Below are 21,847 nucleotides of genomic sequence, written 5' to 3'. Positions count from 1 at the left end.
TTGAAATGACTGCTTCTTGGAGCAGCTGGTACGGGAACCCACAAGGGAGAGGCAACTCTCGATTTAGTCCTGAGTGGAGCGCAGGAGCTGGTCCAAGAGGTAACTATAACCGGACCGCTTGGAAATAATGACTATAATACAATAACGTTTAACATCCCTGTGGTGGGAAGAACACCTCAACAGCCCAACACTGTGACATTTAATTTCAAAAAGGGGAACTATGCAAAAATGAGGGGGTTAGTGAAACAGAAATTAAAAGGTACAGTGACTAAAGTGAAATCCCTGCAAGCTACATGGATGCTCTTCAAAGACACCATAATAGAGGACCAACTTAAATGTATACCCCAAACTAAAAAAAAAAAAAACAACACAGTAAAAACTAAAAGAGCCACCGTGGCTTAACCACCATGTAAAAAGCAGTGAGATAAAAAGGCATCTTTTAAAAAGTGGAAGTCAAATCCTAGTGAGGTAAATAGAAAGGAACATAAACACTGCCTAATTAAGTGTAAAAATGTAATAAGAAAAGCCAAAGAGGAGTTTGAAGAATGGCTAGCCAAAAACTCAAAAGGTAATAAAATGTTTTTTTAAAGTACATCAGAAGCAGGAAGCCTGCTAAACAACCAGTGGGGCCCCTGGACGATCGAGATACAAAAGAGAGTGCTTAAAGACAATGAAGTCATTGCGGAGAAACTAAATGGATTCTTTGCTTCAGTCTTCATGGCTGAGGATGTTAGGGAGATTCCCAAACCTGAGCCGGCTTTTGTAGGTGACAAATTGGAGGAATTGTCACAGACTGAGGTGTCACTAGAGGAGATTTTGGAATTAATTGATAAATTTAAGAGTAACAAGTCACCGGGACCAGATGACATTCACCCAAGAGTTCTGAAAGAACTCAAATGTGAAGTTGCGGAACTATTAACTAGGGTTTGTAACCTGTCCTTTAAATCGGCTTCTGTACCCAATGACTGGAAGATAGCTAATGTAACGCCAATATTTAAAAAAGGCTCTAGAGGTGATCCCAGCAATTACAGACCGGTAAGTCCAACGTCAGTACCGGGCAAATTAGTTGAAACAATAGTAAAGAATAAAATTGTCAGACACATAGAAGAACATAAATTGTTGGGCAAAAGTCAACATGATTTCTGTAAAGGGAAATCGTGTCTTACTAATCTATTAAAGTTCTTTGAAGGGGTCAACAAACATGTGGACAAGGGGGATCCAGTAGACAGTGTACTTAGATTTCCAGAAAGCCTTTGACAAGGTCCCTCACCAAAGGCTCTTACGTAAATTAAGTTGTCATGGGATAAGAGGGAAGGTCCTTTCATGGACTGAGAACTGGTTAAAAGACAGGGAACAAAGGGTAGGAATAAATGGTAAATTCTCAGAATGGAGAGGGGTAACAAGTGGTGTCCCCCAAGGGTCAGTCCTAGGACCAATCCTATTCAACTTATTCATAAATGATCTGGAGAAAGGGGTAAACAGTGAGGTGGCAAAGTTTGCAGATGATACTAAAGTGCTCAAGATAGTTAAGACCAAAGCAGACTGTTGAACTTCAAAAAGATCTCACAAAACTAAGTGATTGGGCAACAAAATGGCAAATGAAATTTATTGTGGACAACGTAAAGTAATGCACATTGAAAGAAATAAATCCCAACTAAACATACAATATGATGGGGGTTAATTTAGCTACAACGAATCAGGAAAAAGATCTTGGAATCATCGTGGATAGTTCTCTGAAGACGTCCACGCAGTGTGCAGCGGCAGTCAAAAAAGCAAACAGGATGTTAGGAATCATTAAAAAGGGGATAGAAAATAAGACCGAGAGTATCTTATTGCCCTTGTATAAATTCATTGTACGCCCACATTTGAATACTGCATACGGATGTGGTCTCCTCATCTCAAAAAAAGATATACTGGCATAAGAAAAGGTTCAGAGAAGGACAACTAAAATGATTAGGGGTTTGGAACGGGTCCCATATGAGGACAGGTTAAAGAGGCTAGGACTTTTCAGCTTGGAAAAGAGGAGACTAAGGGGGGGGGGATATGATCGAGGTATATAAAATCATGAGTGATTTAGAGAAAGTAAATAAGGAAAGTTATTTACTTGTTCCCATAATACAAGAACTAGGGGCCACCAAATGAAATTAACGGGCAGCAGGTTTAAAATAAAGGGAAGTTCTTCACACAGCGCACAGTCAACTTGTGGAACTCCTAGCCTGAGGAGGTTATGAAGGCTAGGACTATAACAGCGTTTAAAAGAGAACTGGATAAATTCATGGAGGTTAATTCCGTTAATGGATATTAGCCAGGATGGGTAAGGAAGGGTGTCCCTAGCCTCTGTTTGTCAGAGGGTGGAGATGGATGGCAGGAGAGAGATCACTTGATCATTGCCTGTTGGGTTCACTCCCTCTGGGGCACCTGGCATTGGCCACTGTCAGTAGACAGGATACTGGGCTAGATGGACCTTTGATCTGACCCAGTACGGCCATTCTTATGTACCACTGAGAACAGTCTAGATCCATCCTCTTTGGAACCCCCTTTCAGGTAGTTGAAAGCAGCTATCAAATCCCCCCTCATTCTTCTCTTCTGCAGACTAAACAATCCCAGTTCCCTCAGCTTCTCCTCATAAGGCATGTGCCCCAGCTCCTTTAATCATTTTTGTTGCCCTCTGCTGGACTCTTTCCAATTTTTCCACATCCTTCTTGTAGTGGGGGGCCCAAAACTGGACACAGTATTCCAAATGAGGCCTCACCAATGCCAAATTGAGGAGAATGATCACGTCCCTCGATCTGCTGGCAATGCCCCTACTTATAGAACCCAAAATACCATTAGCCTTCTTGGCAACAAAGGCACACTGTTGACTCGTATCCAGCTTCTCATCTACTGTAACCCTTAGGTCCTTTTCTGCAGAACTGCTGCCTAGCCATTCGGTCCCTAGTCTGTAGCAGTGCATGGGATTCTTCCGTCCTAAGTGCAGGACTCTGCACTTGTCCTCGTTGAACCTCATCAGATTTCTTTTGGCCCAATCCTTTAATTTGTCTAGGTTCCTCTGTATCCTAACCCTACCCTCCAGCATATCTACCACTCCTCCCAGTTTAGTGTCATTTGCAAACTTCCTGAGGCTGCAGTGCACGCCATCCTCCAGATCATTAATGAAGATATTGAACAAAACCAGCCCCAGGACTGACCCTTTGGGCACTCCGCTTGATACTGGCTGCCAACTAGACATGGAGCCATTGATCACTACCCGTTGAGCCAGACGATCTAGCCAGCTTTCTATCCACCTTATAGTCCATTCATCCAGCCCATACTTCTTTAACTTGCTGGCAAGAATACTGTGGGAGACCGTATCAAAAGCTTTGCTAAAGTCAAGGAATAACAAATCCACTGCTTTCCACTCATCCACAGAGCCAGTTATCTCCTCATAGAAGGCAATCAGGTTGGTCAGGCATGACTTGCCCTTGGTGAATCCATGCTGACTGTTCCTGATCACTTTCCTCTCCTCTAAGTGCTTCAGAATTGATTCCTTGAGGACCTGCTCCATGATTTTTCTAGGGACTGAGGTGAGGCTGACTGGATCCTCCTCCTTCCTTTTTTTAAAGATGGGCACTACATTAGCCTTTTTCCAGTCATCCAGGACCTCCCCTGATCACCATGAGTTTTCAAAGATAATGGCCAATGGCTCTGCAATCACATCCACCAACTCCTTTAGCACCCTCGGACGCAGTGCATCCGGCCCCATGGATTTGTGCTCATCCAGCTTTTCTAAATAGCTTTTCTAAACCTTCATTTGCCCCCTTGTGTGTCTGTATTAGGATAGTATGTGATCATGTAACCAAAAACTATTTTTTCCCAGAGCACCCAGACCTTGTGCTCTGGGAACGAATCAGGGTTGTGTAGTGACAGAGGCTGTCTGTAGGACCTCTGCCTCATATGTCGCAAAAGTCAGGTGTTGTGTATTTACGCCTCCTTTTCTGGGTGCTAGGAGACACGTAGGTCCAAATGTGCAGAACTACAATGGAAGTGGAGCAGAGTTGTTCTTTGATCAGACAGAGGGCTATAAAAATGCTAAGTATTTCTGGGGGGGAAAACAAAACAAAAACCACCCAGACCTTAGGTATCAAGCTGGGCACCCAAAATTTGTGAACACTTGGCAATTTTGGTCTTCTTCTGTGCCGCAGCTGCAAAAATGGGCATACCAGCATCACCTACTCTCACGAGGGGGTGGCGAAGGCACATTCATTAACGTTTGTGAAACACTCAAATACTACAGTAAGAGCACCATAGAAACAGCCAGGAGGAAATTCCAAGTCCTGGGTCCATCCAGTGCAGGTTTTGGATGGTGTGTGGTAAGCAAAGCCTGAGGGCATATATTGAATGAGGGGGATCAAGAGAAACATTGAACTGAAGGAGATGGGTACTGTGGGGAAACAGTATTTAATTACATTATCTCATTTTATTATAGTGCAGATGCCCAAGGGAGCCAAATTAAGGGCTCCTGGACAACCTTAATTCTGCATTTCCCTACTTGAGCGCTTGACTTTGCAATTGTAATGGTTTAAAGTCTTTCTACACAGGTTCTTATCTCATCCCCATAACTGTAGTATCCTAGTGCTTTCAGTCATGCACATTGTAAAGTGACTAACAGGCATCATGTGGGGCTCATTCTCTCCCCCGGAGAGCTGTGTGCCCATGGTACAGATCAGAGGAGTGCACCTGGCACTTGGAGGGGAAGAAGGAGGAGGTTTAAGCTGGTGAGAGATTTCATTCCACAGCTGCAGACCATCCCCTGAGAAAGCTCTGTCTTCTCCACAAAAGAGCTTCACCCCATGGAAGAGTTTTCCATTGTGCCCAAGATGCAAAGCTGCTGACCAGTGTCTTCCCTGCCAGGGCTTTAGCCTCAGTTAGATATGCTGGACCCAGACCACTGAGCAGCTTGAAAGCAAGAACTGAGAGCTTGATTTTGACTTGCTATTTGATGGGAAGCCACCATAGGGAGTGGATGCCAGACCTGCTCTGCTTACTGTAGCCCATGCTGCTGAGAAGATGCGCTGCCATGGTCTGCAGATGACATCAGCAGAGGTTCTCAAACTGAGGGTGCCGTATGGGCGGGTAGCAATCGATCCCCGAATGCGCTCACCGTCGACTCCGGAACTCCACCAGAGCAAGTGGCGGTAGCGCAGTCAACGGGGGAGCCGCAGCTGTCGATCCCACACCGTGTGGACCCCAGGTAATTCGATCCAAGATACTTCGACTTCAGCTACGTGAATAGCGTAGCTGAAGTTGCGTATCTTGGATCGATCCCCCGCATAGTGTAGACCAGCCCTAATAGACCCTGGTGTAAGCAGGACCCAGCTGGTGGCAAGGTGTTTTCAACTAAGGTCCTTGTCTCTAGCACTCCCTCATGCTGTTGGTCTGAAAGAGCCAAAGCTTTAGAGCATCCATTTTACACAGGCTTTTGGGCCTATGTGGATAGAGTCTGGGGGTGGGAAACTAAAGACTTAATTGGCAGTGGGTTGATTAAGCTACTGAACGGATGGATTGCGTCTCAGAGGTTCTGAGCAGAGCAGAGCGCTCAGGGATAAGTCACCTGTTGCACAGCCCTTCCACTCCAATCCCAGGAGCAGGCAACTTCTGTGTTTTCACCCACTCTCGAGGGGAAACAAACACACCATGTGCATCTGCAGTGGCCAGTGAGCCAAGCCCATTCGAGTGCTCTGAGGGTCACCCTGGGAGGCGTTTCAGAGGGGATGAGAGTTTGTTCATCTTCTTCCTGATCTTACAAGTAGTGATTTTTTTAATGGCAAGTTCCAGTCTGTGGGTCTCAACCTTGGCAGTGTGCCTTTAACTGCCCCTGGGGTGTGCAGATCACCTGGTGCGAGGGGGAAGGAACGCCATTCCAGAGTGCAAGGATTGGAGGTACAAAGGCCACGATGGGAAACTAGGTAAATCCCCTCAAGTGTCAGACAGACAAGAAGTCACAGACGAGCTTCCCAAGTCCCATTTCCCCTTGATTGCTGGTCAAGGGAAATCAGTGAGACTCAGCACTGCTGGGCAGCTCTCCTATACAGTTATCTTTCTAAGGCTCTTCAAATTGAGGCCCCTGCATAGTGCACCTCCCCTCCCCCCAGGGATAGAAAAACCAACAGAAAAGTCTGAGGCTCTTCACCACGCATTCCCCAGCTTCCCCATGCCAGATCTCTAGTTTGTGTTTACTGAAGTCTGTCTGTAATCCCCCAAAAGAGGAGGTCCATCTGACCAACACAGGCAAGGTTCTCCACAACACCCTCCCACTGCTTTCATTCCAGAAACAAGGAGGCCGGAGGACTCATGCTGCTCAAAGGAGCCAGACTCCCAAACCAGAGTAGGGATGTAAGTATCGTTTAAAAAGCTAACTGGTTAACCGATTAAATGGAGAGGGGCGTGCAGGGCTGGGGCCGTTCTGGCTGGCGCGGTGGGCCCGCAGCTGCACTGGCCCGCCAAGGGCTGGGGGTTAACGGTTAGGCTGGGTTAACTGGTAAGACTAATGCTTACTGGTTAACCGGTTACTATTTTACATCCCTAGATCATAGCGAAGGGTTAGAGCCAGCAACTCACCACTAGAGACCATCCAGCTGACACAGTAGCGCGGGAACACTGTCTGTGGATTGTCGCTGTACGTCAGCAGGTAATCAAAGCCGTTCTGCAAGAGGAATAAGTTTAGTGATACCTGACCTGTCACAGGAACCTCTCAGCAACCAGGGCTGATCTTACAAAGCCACTACCTAAACGGAGCTGATAAAGCCCCCATCTCAGCCAGCCTCTTGTGCTGAATGACTCACAGGAAGGTGTTTTAGTTGCACAACACTATACCACACAGGGAACTTTCTTCCTGGCTACCACTTATAACCAGGAAGCATGAGGATTGAAAGCAAATGCATCAGAATCCTGATTAGAGTCTCTGCAGATACTATTGGCATTATATGTTTTAAGTCTGAACCATTTTCCTCCTCCAGTCTCTCTTCAATTGGGGCAAGAGAACGCTGACATGCAGGGCTTTGATGGAGATCCACAAAAACAGACAACATGGAGGAAGCAAGCACAGGGCTCAGAGTATGAAAATCATCAGATTTAACCCCAGCTTCAAGTGTCTTGAGTTGCTTCATTTTCCCATATGAACCTATATGATGACAGCATATTTAGTCAGCTCCTTCCCGGGAGAGCTGAGGGATAGTTTGTGAAGTGTTAAACGTGTCATTTACCCTGACCACGCTACAAAACCCTGAGCAGGAGGATCTGAGAGAGGCAGCAGATAAGAAGCCTTTAGAACAACACATAACAGCAATAAAATTAGAGATATTGGGTTCAGAAATAAGAGCATACAATACAAATGGGAGGGAATTACTCTCAAATCTTGGTTCCAATCAGCTAGCTGCTACACAGGTTGACCAGCCAGAGTCTAAGGGGCAGATCTAGGCTGCTGTGTATTCTGCTAAGACCACATAAAAGCTTCTCCCAAGTGGTTGAAGCACAAGGGCCAAGATTTCCAAGAGTGACTAGTGATTTTGGGTGAGACTCCTTAAAGGGGCCTGATTTTCAGAGGGTGTGTGTTCAGCACTTAGGAGGAGTCTCAATTTGGGCGCCCAAAAAAAAAAAAAGAGTCATTTTCAGAAGTAACAGAACAGAACACAACACTTTGAAAAAGTGCCCGTGTTATGCAGGTCAGAGGACATGATCACAGTGGTCTCTTCTGGCCTTGGAATCTATGAAAATCTTGGCTAAGCTGTCACCTTTGACTTTGGGTAGTTAGCTCAATAGCAAAACCAAGGTGACACCAAGGAAGTCACAGCTTTGTGGCTGTGACCCAGGAATCTCTTGGTGCCAACTGGCAAGGAGGTTACAGAAATCTTTTGAGTCTGGAATGTACATGGTAGCTCACCAAGAGAGCATCATGTAATAAAAGCCTATGTCACTTTGGTCATCAATGTAATTGTAAAATGTATGTATACATAACTCCTTGCACAGTATCCATATATACTGAAAATATGTTCTCAAATAGCTAGGCACTGGTCACCAACAAAAGGTGAAAAACAAGTTTTCTGTCAGACAAGAGATGTTTACCTGTCTGCTTAAATGCAAATTAAGAATTGTATGTTTCACAATGAGCCACCTATCACCAATCTGAACTGAATGCTAATGAAGGATTGTAAGAAATGTCAAAAAGAAACTAACAGAGAGAGAGAGAGAGAGAGAGAGAACACACACTATCTATAGGTGCATATCACAGGTTTGTTCTACTATATTTGGGGGACAAAGACGACACTTTCTAGGTGACAGATTCCAGCATAAAGCAACAGAGGGTCCTGTGGCACCTTTGAGACTAACAGAAGTATTGGGAGCATAAGCTTTCGCGGGTAAGAACCTCACTTCTTCAGATGCAAGTGAAGAACACGGCTACCCCTCTGATACTAGAGTCCAGCATAAGTGCACAGCAAATTTGCTTCATGAAAGTGGGATCTCAGCTAGGCTTAGCTGAAAAAGCTGGAGAGAAATTTGGGTGAAAAGCTTCTTTAGACAAGACAGTAACTTATTAAGTTTAGTCTTCAGAAAGAATATTTTTATATGTAACCATTTCCCAAAAATTTTTACTCAGTATCACTTGATTCTCTGTCCTTTATTCTTGTTTTCACTATAAATATAACTCAGTCCTGCGGTGTTAAGCTAAGAGGTGGCCCCGAGTTGAATCTGACAAGCTGGTGTGTCCTGTTGCTTTGGGAATTCGGAGAGTGTCCAGTGGATAAGTGGCTGGACACTGCAGGGAACACTTGGAGCACTCGGGTTGGTGCGTGCCTATTGCTACCTGTACATACAGCACAAGGCTTGCGGGGTCCAGAAGGCTGTACTTGTGCTGCCAGAGGCTGGTGGTTTCAGGGAGCACAGACAAGACTTCCTTATGCTAAAAGCAGGCAATTGTGCAGGGCCTCACAATCCTGGGTCCCGTCAGAGTGGTTTCTTGTCATTAGGGCTAGGCGAATCCACACAGCTTTCCCCTTGATACTTAGAGCTGGTATCCCTGGTGCAGCTGCTGCAGACCACAGAGCTTTAGACAGCACATTCAGTTACCACCTTTCAGAAGAGCTACTGTCCTGACTCGGGTTCCACTGGGGAGGCCTTAACAACAGGCGACTGTTCCCCTGGTTTTCCAGACTGGCCAGGAACTCACCTCATCAAACGTCTTGTGTGGTCGGATAACCATCTGCGATTCATAGGTTCGGACCCGCACGAACTCGGGATCTTCTGGGATGCCTGGGTGCTCCACCGCTCTGGAATATATGCAAGATGGGAAAGGGTATTTATAACCTCTCCTGAGGTTAGCTTCAGACCTGGGTCTGACAGATGCTGACAGCCTGTACTAGTCTCACATATGATAAAATATAGACTCTCCACAATGGTGAGAACCCAAGCTATTCTCAGACAGCCTCTTGACATTTTGCAGTCATTTAGAGAGGCTCCAACAGGCCATTTATAGTAATACCTAACTCACAGCGTTTTACAAAAGAGGGCAATATCATCCCCATTTTACTAATGGGGAAACTGAGGCAGGGACATGAAGTGACTTGCCCAAGTTCACACAGGCAGTCTGTGGAAGAACAGCAAACTGACCTGCCCTATTATCCACCCTGCCTCCCCTGCCATTGATAAGGCATTTTAAAATAGTGTCTGTGTATATATGAACCAGGTATCACTACATATGTAACACACCAGACAGCCCTCTCCAGTATTCTCTCCTAACCCAGTGGTATCCAGACACTGAGCTCTTCCTCACCACGCTAGATATGACAGAAGGGCTTCTGACAAGGGACCTGAGAAGCTCCGGCCTTTCCAATTTTGGAGCCACATTCCCCTGTGAAGCTCTCAATCTTTCCTCCACTACTGGATCAAGAACATCGCTCATCCTTCAGCCAGCAGAGCAGAGGCGTCCATGGACTGCTGGGCAGAAGGCTTGCACAGCCATAGCAGAATCCAAGCACCATGCTTGGGCCTTGTGCTCAGTCAGTTCCAGCTTCCTTCATGCTCTCCTCCCACAAGCATCACACTCACTCTCTCCTAAGCCTGGAAGGACCTTCTCACTCCTCTTCAACTATCTCGTCAAAGCCCACTTCCTCCAAACAAGCTCCCCCACACCAACATAACGAAGAAGTGGAACACGATGCACACAGTGCAAAACGAAGAGTGACCTCTTGATCTGTAACTATCTAAACTTCCCTCACTCCCATGCCCTTGTCTGCCATCAAACCTAGATTGGACGTACCTCAGGGCAGAGACCATGTTTGACAGTCTATGCAGCAAACATCAACAGCGCTGTATAAAGGCAGGATGGTACAGAGCCATGTAGTTAGAGACTATATGCTAGGGCATAAAGCATAAGAGACTGAATTAAGGCTGCACTGAGGCTCTAATGGAAACACTCTTCTGCCCATTCCCTGCCCTGCACCCAAGTTTGAACCTTTCTGCACTGTCCCCCTCCCAGGCATGTCCTTACCCATGGCTCCTTGTCTTGGTCTATTCTCCTCACCTCCTCCAGACTCTATCCCCAGTCCCCTTGCGCAGCTATTCAGCTCTCCCCAGGCCCATCTTCTCCCCGCTCTACAGCCTCCAGTCCCTCCTCACCCCCCACATATTTCTCATTCCCACTGGCTCACAGTCCCCCTCCCTGGACTTCTCATTCAGTCTCCTCCCTGCAGTCCCAGTCCCCACCCCTGTGCCAGCCTCCAGTCCCAGTCTGTTCCTCACCTCCACTTCAAAGCTTCTTGCTCCAGCCTACTTCCCTCACCCCCCAGGTCCAGCTCTTCCCCTCTCCACACCACATTTGCGTCATGTGGCTTACTCCTTCACACTGCCTGGGTGCTGGCATGAGGGTCATTGAAAGCTCAGGAGAGAGACACTCCTTGCTCTCAATTCTGGTGCCCAGCCCTACCCTGGCACAAAGCTGCCAATAACAGGGGAAGTCCAGCTTCACTCCCTTCAGCCCAGGGCTACCGGGTATTGCTTAGTCATACTGTGGAGATGGCACACGCAGAGCCTGGTCAGCACTACAAGCTAGAGATGCTGGAGCATGCGCAGTGCACATCAAATCTTCAGAGATTTTAGCTTACCAAAAAAATCAAAAGAAGTCTCTCTCTACTGAGCATGTGTGAACTAAGATTTTTCAAAGAGTTACAACGTGGCCAAATTAGGGCAGATTTTCACAGGCTCCGGAAAAGGCACATCCCTGATATAAAGTCCACCCTTCCTGCCAAATTTCAAGTCCCTCTTCAAAGATGCGGGAGCACAAGAGCTTTTCAAAGAACAGGTCATCAGAATTTAATACTAAAAAATGTTTTTCCCAAGCCTCATTCTCAGAAACAGCTGAACCAGCACGGTTTCTGAGGCAGACACCCAGCACAGCAAATTTGAAAACAACGTCTTATACTGGGAAGTGTCAGACAAACAATGATTTATAGGCATGGCTGGCAGCAACTATAACAAATTACTGACCCAGGTAAAAGCATGGCAAAGGAGCAAGGCCTACAAAAGAAACAATGCCAATGCTATCTTTGTCAGAGTGACAGTGAGTCTAAGGACAACCCCATCCTCACACTATGGCGCTAGGTGTGGCAGGAATAGCTAGATTGCATCAGTGATCCATACCGTGACACCAGCACCATCAGATTGTTTTCCCGGTCCACGTTGTACCGCCGAACATAAACGTAGTCCCGTGAATACATTGGGTACTAAAGGAACAAAAACATGCAAATCAGTCCCTTCTAACACCAGACAGGCCATAAGAAAGCAAGGGGGGGGGAGGGGGAGGTGAGAGAGGGAGGGAGGAGAAAGGAACACTCACCGGGAAGTGAGTTACCCAGTGAACCACCTCCGAGCCAGTGGTCAGGTCTCTCTCAACCACATCCAGTTTGATGACCAGTGAATCCCATTTCTTCCTGTACTCAGTGTCCAGCTACAGAACAAGGGAAGAACACATGACAATTGTGTCATGGGGTGAAGCTGTAGCACGTTTCTTGTATCGTCGAGGTTATGGCTGGAGGAGGTACCCCTCTTCCCCACCTTATAAAGGCAGACAAATGAGCAGTTCCTTATACTGTGGAAAAGCCAAGCTCTACCCACCAAAAATAAACACTGCTTTTGGGAGCCAGGCAGTATTACAGGAAGTTATGACCCCTAAGATACTCTTGCTGGGAAGACACACACAGTGGCGGGGATGGCTACTGCAGCAGCGACACAGGACTTTATAGCTTTTCCCCTCTATAATGTTGCTTTGGGAAGCAGATGCTTTCGAGGGGGACCGGGGATAGAAGGCCCTAGAGGCAGACTTTAGAGGCCTACGAGAGACCATCACACAGAAAAAGTTGTAGGCAAATACTAGAATCTTCTTGGTGACCCACTCTCATTCCACTCTCACAGAAAAATGGTAAACAAAAACCACTGCATCACTTGTAGACAAATACTTTTCACAAAATGATCACTCCATATCTCACCTCTCAGTCCTTGTCCTCAAAGAAAACCTGCACAACGCCTTCAAAATACAAGCTTGGGATCTTAAATTCATAACTTAACTAGACATTAAAAAAATCACAGTCTGAAGACATATATTGGATTTATGGTTTTTTACAACAAGCTGTAAACCACTAACCCCACTCCCCCACCCGCCTGGCCCCTTTTGTTCTGAGAGTGCAGAGGTGTTAACAGGCCACTTCACTTTGAATTGTTTCTTACAATCTGTGTTAACTACTTATGCTAAACAATCTGTCCCACCCTGTATTTAGCTGTGACACTAATCCCTGGTCTACACTAGTTAGGTCGATGTAAGACAGTTTACGTCAATCTAAGGCCTTGTCTACACTACAGAGTGTTGTCAACAAAACTTATGTCTACGATCAAAAAGTGTTTTAAACAACATTGTTATTGCACATTCCCACTACACTCCCTCTGTCGGCAGAGCAAGTCCACACTTGGCGCTCTCGCACTGTGCTGCTCACCACCTTCTGCAGCTAGGACTTGTGGGAAGGTGGAGTGGATCGCAGCTCATCATGGGTGTGGGCTCAACGTCCCATAATGCATTATTTTGTGTCTCAGTATTCCCATGGTCTTCTGACAGTATTTTGCAGCATTTTTCAACAGCCCGTTTGCTGTTGCGGTCATGTGGTTATGAACACATCGGCTGTTGGCTGTCTTGTCAATTTCACAGCTCCTCTGGATGCTCTCCCGCTGACATGGTTACTGCCGTTCATTGAGCTGCTTTTATTACGTTGACGGGAGAGCTCTCTCCCATCGGCATAATGCAGCTACACGAGCGCCCTTACAGCACACAGCTGCATCGGTACAGCTGTGCTGCTGAACGCTTGTAAGTGTGGAAATGGCCTCAGTCGATGCAGTGCCAGTGTAGAAACTGAGTTGCTTGCATCGATTGTTGCTGCCTTTCAGAAGCTGTTCCACAATGCCCCACACTGATAGTTAAATCGGTGCAAGCGCTCCTGGTGAAGATGCGCACTGCCGACACAAGGAGCGTAGCGTGGACTTGCAAAAGCAGTTTAATTACTGTGGTAGCTGTAAGTCAATGTAACCTCGGGTAACTTCACTTTGTACCTTTCCCAGACCTAAAGAGCTCTGTGCAGCTCAAAAGCGTGTCTTTTTCATCAACAGAAGTTGGTCCAAAAAAAGCTATTACTTCCCTCACCTTATTTCTCTAATACTAGGTTGTGCCAGCAGTGAGGTGGGATATGAGAGCAGTGTGGGTTTAAGGACGGGTTTGGCAGCATTAACAATTGCAACTCTGGATATTCTTGCTAGCCATATAAAACGTCCAATCCTTTTTTGAATCTTGCTGAGTTTCTGGCCTCAACAGCCTATGGCAGCAGGTTTCATAGTCTAATTATGCATTACATGGAAAAGTATCTTTTATCCAGAATTCCATGTCTCTGGAATTCAAATGCCATGCCCTTTCTGCTGGACCAGGATGGCTACCATGAAGGAAAATAGAGTCTCAACTAGTTTAAGCAGCTCTATTTTGCCAAGTATTTTTGATTCACCAGAAGAGACATACCAGGTAATAAATGTGAAGAGGGAGCATGAGGTTCATACGAGGGATTTACTTAACGACAGATCCTAAAGAGATTACCAGCCAGGCAGGGCATAAAGCTAACAGGAGGTGAGCAGAAGCTGTATACATCTGTAAAGCCAAATAGGCCCACTGCCAAGTGCACTACAGGTGGATTGTTAATACAGAGCAAGTCATCCCCCGGTGGGCATCACAAAGAAGAAAGCCCTGGGACCTGCATGGAGTGGCTGCCACTTCTCTGCCCTCCTATGCGGATGGTATGTTAAGTGCTGTGGGTAGAGAGTTGTATTTCATTTCCAACACATCATGCATCCTAGAATTAGAGAGATGGGCCCAGAAACACTCACCTGCACATTGAAGAACTGCCTGGGAGTCACATCTGTATATGTCCCAAACACTGCAATAAAGGGAAACAAAGAGTCTTGAGACCACAGGTATAAGCCAGTTTGTATCTCGGTTCAGTGGGATCACATGGGAAAGGTCTTTTCCATAAGCTGCTATCAGGGCTGGAATCACACTACAGAGGGGAGGAGAGGCCGTGACCGGAAAGAGGAACAATATGGGGGAGGATAGAGAATTCCAGTGAGAAGCTGGGAGAGGGAGCAGCAGGATGTCAGGAGAGGAAGAAGGAAGTAGGTTTTAGGACAGGCCACGCTGAATTTTTGCTCAGCATTTGAGAGCCAGGCACACCGTGCAGCGTCTGAACAGGCATCATACCGCGACTGACAACACACATGGTTAGGCAAGGGGGATGGAGGAATTACCTCTGTACTGATACAGGTGGGTCCCTTCTATTGGACGCCTCCACAGCTTGAAGTGTTTCTTGTCCATCACCATCTCCCAGGGATGCTCCTCGCGAGTGGCTGTTATATCTACATGGGTTTTGGGACCCAGCTTCTGGTGCTCTCCCCCGCTGCCAGGGAACAGCCTGGATACTTCCTCCATGTGCTTCATCTCCTCTGCAGACCTGGGGTGGGAACAGAGGAAAACTATGCTAGTCAGTGCCAAGGCCCTGCTACAGAAGAGGCCAGGACCACCTAGTATTTTGCTACATACACAGCCTACGAGGCCAGCAAAGCATTTTCTGGCTTCATTTATCCCAGCAGCAGCCATGTTACAATAGGATTCCCCAAAGGTGCCAGCAATGGGCCCCACACTCCCTGGCCAAGGAAACAAAACTCAGAAGCCAGGCCGGGAATGGGACAGCAGCTCCACTGCATACTCTTTCCTTCTCTCTGGTAAGGGCTCTTCATTCTGCCCGCTAGGCTCGGCAGGAATCCAAGTGAAAGCATTGAGGGGGATTGCAAAGATCTTTTCTCGGGGAGGAGAGAAGGGAAAAGGGGGCACAGTGGGGCAGCCATTAATGCCAGCACTGCTCCTTAGGAAGCCAAACTGCCCGTGGAGGGGGAGGCAACTGCAAAGGAGCCTGGTCCTTGTACAGATGGACTGAAGCTTTCCACAAGATCAGAAACACTTTCTCCTCGAGAAGAATAGACTCAGCAAGCAGTATTTCCTAGCATTCTCTACGCCGGGGGGGGGCGGGGGGGGGAAGCTGCCAAACTATTTGGCCTGAGGGCCGCATCGGGTTTCGGAAATTGTATGGAGGGCCGGCTATGCCTCCTCAAACAGCCAGGCGTGGCCCAGTCCATCCGACCCCGGACTTCTGCCCCCCAGCTGCCCCCCCACCCAGGACACACACCCCACTCCCTGTCCCCTGACGCGCGCCCCCCGGGACCCCTGCCCCATCCACACACACCCGCTCTCTGTCCCCTGACACACCCCCGTAACCCCTACCCCTGACTGCCCCGCATTGTTCCAGCCAACCACTCCTCTCATTCTTGACTGCTCCCCCCAACCTGGGACCCCTGCCCCATCCAACCACCCCTTCTCCCTGTCCTGACTGTCCCCCGCCACCCCAACCCCCGACTTTCCCCCGGTACCCCTGCCCCCATTCAATCCCCCTTCCCTGCCCTCTGACTGCCCTGCCCCCATCCACAGCCCTGCCCCGACCACTCCCCCAAACTCCCCTGCCATTTATCCAACCCCACCCCACCCCCTTACCGCGTTGCCTGGAGCACTGGTGGCTGGCGGCGCTAGCACCGGCCGGCTGGAGTCAGCCACGCCACTGCACAGCACAGAGACCGGGTCAGGCCGGGCTCTGCAGCTGCACTGCCCCAGGAGCTCTCAGCCCCACTGCCCAGAGCATTGTGCCGGCAGCGCAGTGAGCTGAGGCTGCGGGGGAGGGGGAAACAGCAGGGGAGGGGCTGGAGGCTAGCCTCCTGGGCCAGGAGCCGGGCAAGGAGGGGCCCGAGGGCCGGATGTGGCCCACGGGCCGTAGTTTGCCCACCTCTGCTCTACGCATTTTTAGTCCCTCAAGCAGGGTGAGAACCCCTATATCATCTACAGAGATGGTTCAAAAGTTCAGAGGTGGAAGTCAGACTTCACTGGGAGCTCAAATGGATCATTCAGCTCTTGTAAATGAAGCTTCCAGTAAAAAGCTACAGTGTTGCCCTGGATTTGAGGGTTTATATAGCCCAGAATGTGATTAAGCTAATTGCAACCATATTATACGCATTCAGCCACCCTGAATTAATGAAATAGACCACTGCATAGTTGAGGGTTAATTTGGAGACAGGTATTCAGAAGCAAGGTCATAGCTAGCTGCCAGTTTCTGCTAATCAGAATGGGAGGAGGGGACAAATAAACAACTGAGACTGAAAAGCTTGAATCTAAACGCCTCTGATTGATTTATTCCTAACACTTCCCCCAACAGGGATAACTTAACTATTTCACTCCAGGTTCTGAAAACCCCAGGTAACAGCAGAGGTAGCCAGCAGTTATCCCTAGTAAACGGATGATAGAATAGATTGCTTGTAAAAAGAAGAACAGGAGTACTTGTGGCACCTTAGAGACTAACAAATTTATTAGAGCATAAGCTTTCGTGGACTACAGCCCACTTCTATATGCATCCGAAGAAGTGGGCTGTAGTCCACGAAAGCTTATGCTCTAATAAATTTGTTAGTCTCTAAGGTGCCACAAGTACTCCTGTTCTTTTTGCGGATACAGACTAACACGGCTGCTACTCTGAAACCTAGATTGCTTGTGTGCAAGGGATGAATTGCTAAAGGAAAAAGACTTGCCAAGGGAAAGAAGCTCTTTGGAACAAGGTGAAACTTCGGGACTAACCCGTTCCTAATGATGACACTTGCAGCTCTGAACTAGGGCCAGGGTGCTCACTAAGCCAGAGAAGTGTAGCTGCCCAAGAAAATCTAGGACAGATTGTGCCTGTTCTATTAGTATGATGTTTAGCCTTGTAAAAACGGAGACCCCATAAGATCCCACAGTGCAGCAAAGAACTAATCCCCACTGTGACACTGCACCCCACATTCACCATAGTAATACAATGATGATATAATCATGTAGCACCTTGTACAAAGTATGCCTTGTCAGGTATCATTCTTGACCTGTTGAACATTAAAATCCTGTTGGACTGTATGTGAAGTTATAGTTTTGCTAGGTAAGTGAAAACACCCCCAGTTAGCCTTTCAGGTACAACAATGAAGAAGCTGGACAGTGCTGATGGCTCATCAACAAAGACAATGGACCATGGAAGAGCTGAGCCTTTCGGTGAATGTTTCAGCCGGCCTATAAGTAATGGCTGCTGTGACTGAGCAGGGCACGCAAGGACATGTGACCAGACCACATGATACTGAGCTCCATTTTGGTACTTGTATTCTTCCACAAACTGGGCTGGAAGCTTAGCTTGAAACAAAGGGTTCCCGCCAGATGATGAGATTATATAAAGTGGGGAGTGACATCATGATTTGTCTTCACTCCCCCATAACTCAACACCTGAAAGATGTTCTGAAAGACAAAGGACTTGGACCGGGATGGGGAACCCAGGCTGCACAGCAACTGCAGTCTGTGCCTTAAGAATCTGCAGGCCTGCTTGTATCAGGCTGAGAAACTAATTCAAATCCTATCAATCTACTATGTCAGGCTCAGTTCATTTTTGTTTATTCGCTAGGTAATCTGCTTTGATCTGTTTGCTATCACTTAAAATTCATCTCTCTGTAGTTAATAAACTTGTTTTATATTTTATCACAACCAGTGTGTTTTTAAATTAAGTTCCTGGGAAAATCTCAGCTTGGTTAACACAGACATGTTGTGCATATCTTCCCCACAGTGAGGGGAAAGCAAACTATATTAATGAGCTTGCATTGTACTGATCCCTGTGCAGTGCAAGGTGGTATAATACTGGGTTTATAGTCCAGCAAGGGTGCAAGGCTGGGGAGCTGAGAAATGGCTGCTGTCTTGTCTGTCTGTCCTTGAGTGGCTTAGATAAAGCATTCAGGTATCTCAGTTGGGTGTGTGGTGCCACCTGCTGTCGTGCTGGGTGATAACAGGGCCTGGAGAGGCTGGCTGAATCACAAGCGGAGCAGTGTGAGAGTGCCAGCCCAGCTGGAAGGTTAAGGGGCACAGCTGTTCCCACGGGCTCCTAGATTGCACCTCAGGGGTGACAACCTGTCACACCCACACTTGACAATTTTTTATATATATTTTGGATTTGTCTCCACATCCTATTTTAGAGGATGGATTTGTTTGCAAAATTACACATGAACCTGTACAATGATCAGAGACATGAAGCTAAAATAGCAGATCAGAATTTGATGGCTCCCTGCTTCCCACATCACAATCTGCCCCATACCACCACCACACTTTTCAAGCAATAGCCCTGTACATGACCGATGTAGTTCCAGAGTTAAGTACTTGGGTTGTTCAGTAACTAACAGCCAAACTGATTACTGAAACATTACAGAGCTAGGTCGTTGCAAGGCAGCTTATGTTGGCCTAACTCTGTAAGTGTTTACACTAAAATGTCGCTCCCGCTGATGTAATGCACCTGCTACACCGACTTAATAACTACTCCTCCGTGAGAGGCGTAGTGCTTAGGTCGACGGAGTTAGGTCAATGCAGTCACTGCATTATTTACATGGACTTTAGTGGCAACCAGGTGTCCCACAATGCCCCGCCATGACTGCTCTGGTCACCGTTTTGAACTCTGCTGCCCGGTGGCTAGATATATAAGCCCTGCACATTTTTGAAATTCTATTTCCTGTTTGCTCAGCGTGGAGAACTCACCTAGCAACTGCGCAGCTGACCATGCTGGCTCCACGCTCCTGCCTGGAGTACACAGGAGGTGGTGGGTCTGTGAGAAGAGGCTATGCAGGCACAGCTCCAATCCAGCTGCAGAAACGTCGATATCTACAAGCAGATTGCTTGGGGCATGGGGGAGAAGGGCTACAAGAGGGACCTGGAGCAGTGCTGTGTGAAAGCCAAGGAGCTGCAGCAGGCATACCAGAAGGGAAAGGAGGCTACCAACCTCTCTGGTACGGAGCCACAGATATGGTGCGTTTACAAAAAGCTACATGCCATCCTCGGCAGAGACCCCACAACCACCCTGGATACTTCGGGGGAGCTGGAGTCCCAGGCCCCCTAAGTGAACAAAAAGGTGTTAGGGGAGAGAGAGAGGAGGAGGAGGAGGAGGAGGAAGAGTGGAGGGGGGGGGGCAGGTGACCAGGGGATCCAGTGGCGTGACTAGCCAGGACCTTTCTCTGACACTGGAGCAGCAGAGCCAGTCTCTGCAGTCCAGCGCTGGTGAGCCTGATACAGGGAAAGGAACCTCTGATAAGTATGCAGTTTGCTTCGACATTGCAGGGACACATCTGTTCATTTACTCTTTAATCATGCTAGAAGAAAATGAGATCGTGACTCTGCCTGTGTCGGTTATCTGCTTCTCATTCCCCTGTACATTTAGGCAGAGGGGGCCCTGCAGAACAGTTTGCTCATGTGCACCAGGATGTCCTGCAAATCCTCCATGGAGATCCTGAAGGTAATCTGCATTCCTCTGCCAAAGGTTTCTGGGGAGGGCTGCTTTATTTCTTCCGCCACGTTAGGACACTTTCCCATGCTACTCAGCAATTACTTCAGCAGGCACAATTGCAGCACCCAGGCTAGCAGCATACGGGGCCCAGTTTGCAGCCAGACTTGTGCAGAAGCTGTTCCCTTTCAGCTAAAATCACCACTGCCTGTGGAAAACTGTGTCAGTATTCAGTTCAGTTGCCCAATCTGCATATACTCTTGCCCATGAGCTACTCCCAGCTTTACTGTCCCAACTCACCCTCTCCCCCTGGACCATACTCACCATGGCTGGGACTGCCGCCATGGTCTAGGAATCCCAAGCAGAAGTCAGTGCTTGTAACTTGTGTGGATGAAAGGGAGTGAGGTCAGTATGCCAACTTTCCATTTAGTTTGTGAATACACTCACAATAGTACATCTGCGCACTGTATCTTTTGCAGCTGGAAATGTGGCCTGCAGGGTCTCTTCACGAGACTCCATCCACGCCAGCGGCACGGCTCAGCCAGATAAGGAGGAGAAGAAAAAGGATTTGGGATGACCCGTTTCCAGAGATCCTGCAAGCCTCTGGTGCTTCAGCTGTCGAGCACATGGCCTGGAGGATCACCCTCATGGACAGAACGGACAGGGATAGTGTGGAGAGGAGAAAAGCACAAGAAAAGGAGAGAGATGTGCTGCAGGAGATGCTAGCACTTCAAGCAGCAAGCAGACATGCTAGAGACTCTTGTTGACCTTCAGATTCAACAGACCCATGCTCATCTCCCTCTGTAGTCCATAAAGAATTGCATTCCGGAACTCCCTACACAACCCTCCCTCCCCCTTCCACGTGGCATCTGGAGCCACTGCACTACCCCTGACACTTCACCCTGGGTAAGAGTACAGATCATCAAAGCCACACACATGCCAACCCTCTCTCTCTCAGAGGTCAGTGTGTTTGTGAAATGAAAATGACTTTTCCCCTTTAGAGGTTCTTTTCCCTGTATTAATGAAGTTTCATTCAGTTATAAATATTGTGTTTGCATAGGTTTGAAATAAAAGTTTACGGAAACCTAATTCATCTTTATTAGTTCACAGCATATGCTCGCTGGGGCCAACATCATTCACAGATAATAGCAACAGGTGCATTTGCAATGTTATATTAACACACACACACACACACACACACACCCCCCGCATTCATTACAAGGTTCATACTGGGGGGGGGGGGGGGGGGGGGGAGAATGCCAGGCAGAGCACACTACAGCACACACACTACTCTGGGTCACTATTACAATGGTCTTTCAAAGCCTCCCTGAGCCATATAGCTCCCCATTGAGCTCTTCTTATAGCCCTGGTATCTGGCTGCTCAAAATCAGCAGACGTTCCACCTCCGCGGGAACGTTTCTCCCTTTGCTTCACAGATACTATGAAGCACACAGCAGGCAGCTATAACCATTGGGATTTTTTTTTTTTTAAATGAGGTCTAGTCTCGTGAGTAGACAGCGCCAGCTGCCTTTCAAACGGCAAAGGCACATTCAACTATCATTCTACACCTGCTGAGCCTGTAGCTGAAACACTCCTTGCTGCTGTCGAGGTGGATGGTTTGATGAGCCACACGAGTAAGAGGTAGTCTGGGTCTCCCAGGATCACTATTGGCATTTCAACATCCCCAACGGTAATCTTTTGGTCTCGAAAGTCCCTGGCTTGCAGCTTTCTGAACAGGCCTGTATTCTTAAATCGTGCATCATGCACCTTCCCTGACCAGCCTGCTTTGATATTGGTAAAATGTCCCCAGTGATCCACCAAACTTGTAATACCATAGAAAAGTAGCCCTTTCTGTTGATGTACTCTGTGGC

At 47.7% G+C, this 21,847-nt stretch overlaps 1 protein-coding gene across 2 annotated transcripts in view; it reads right to left on the bottom strand.

The window, feature by feature from the left end:
- Positions 1-21,847, bottom strand: part of STARD7 (StAR related lipid transfer domain containing 7) — a 39,684-nt gene that overhangs the window by 4,199 nt on the left and 13,638 nt on the right. For both annotated transcript variants that reach the window (XM_024110474.3, XM_005279226.4), the window contains 6 exons: positions 14,860-15,062; positions 14,443-14,492; positions 11,867-11,977; positions 11,671-11,753; positions 9,203-9,302; positions 6,598-6,682 (listed from right to left, as the gene is read on the bottom strand). In XM_024110474.3, coding sequence (XP_023966242.2) covers positions 6,598-6,682; positions 9,203-9,302; positions 11,671-11,753; positions 11,867-11,977; positions 14,443-14,492; positions 14,860-15,062 — 632 coding nt within the window. The remainder of the gene's footprint in view (positions 1-6,597; positions 6,683-9,202; positions 9,303-11,670; positions 11,754-11,866; positions 11,978-14,442; positions 14,493-14,859; positions 15,063-21,847) is intronic.

This window comes from Chrysemys picta, chromosome 2, assembly GCF_011386835.1.
Source record: "Chrysemys picta bellii isolate R12L10 chromosome 2, ASM1138683v2, whole genome shotgun sequence".
NCBI classification, from domain to species: domain Eukaryota; kingdom Metazoa; phylum Chordata; order Testudines; family Emydidae; genus Chrysemys; species Chrysemys picta.
The sequence above is the reverse complement of the archived record's forward strand: the minus strand, read 5'-3'. Positions and strand labels throughout refer to the sequence as shown.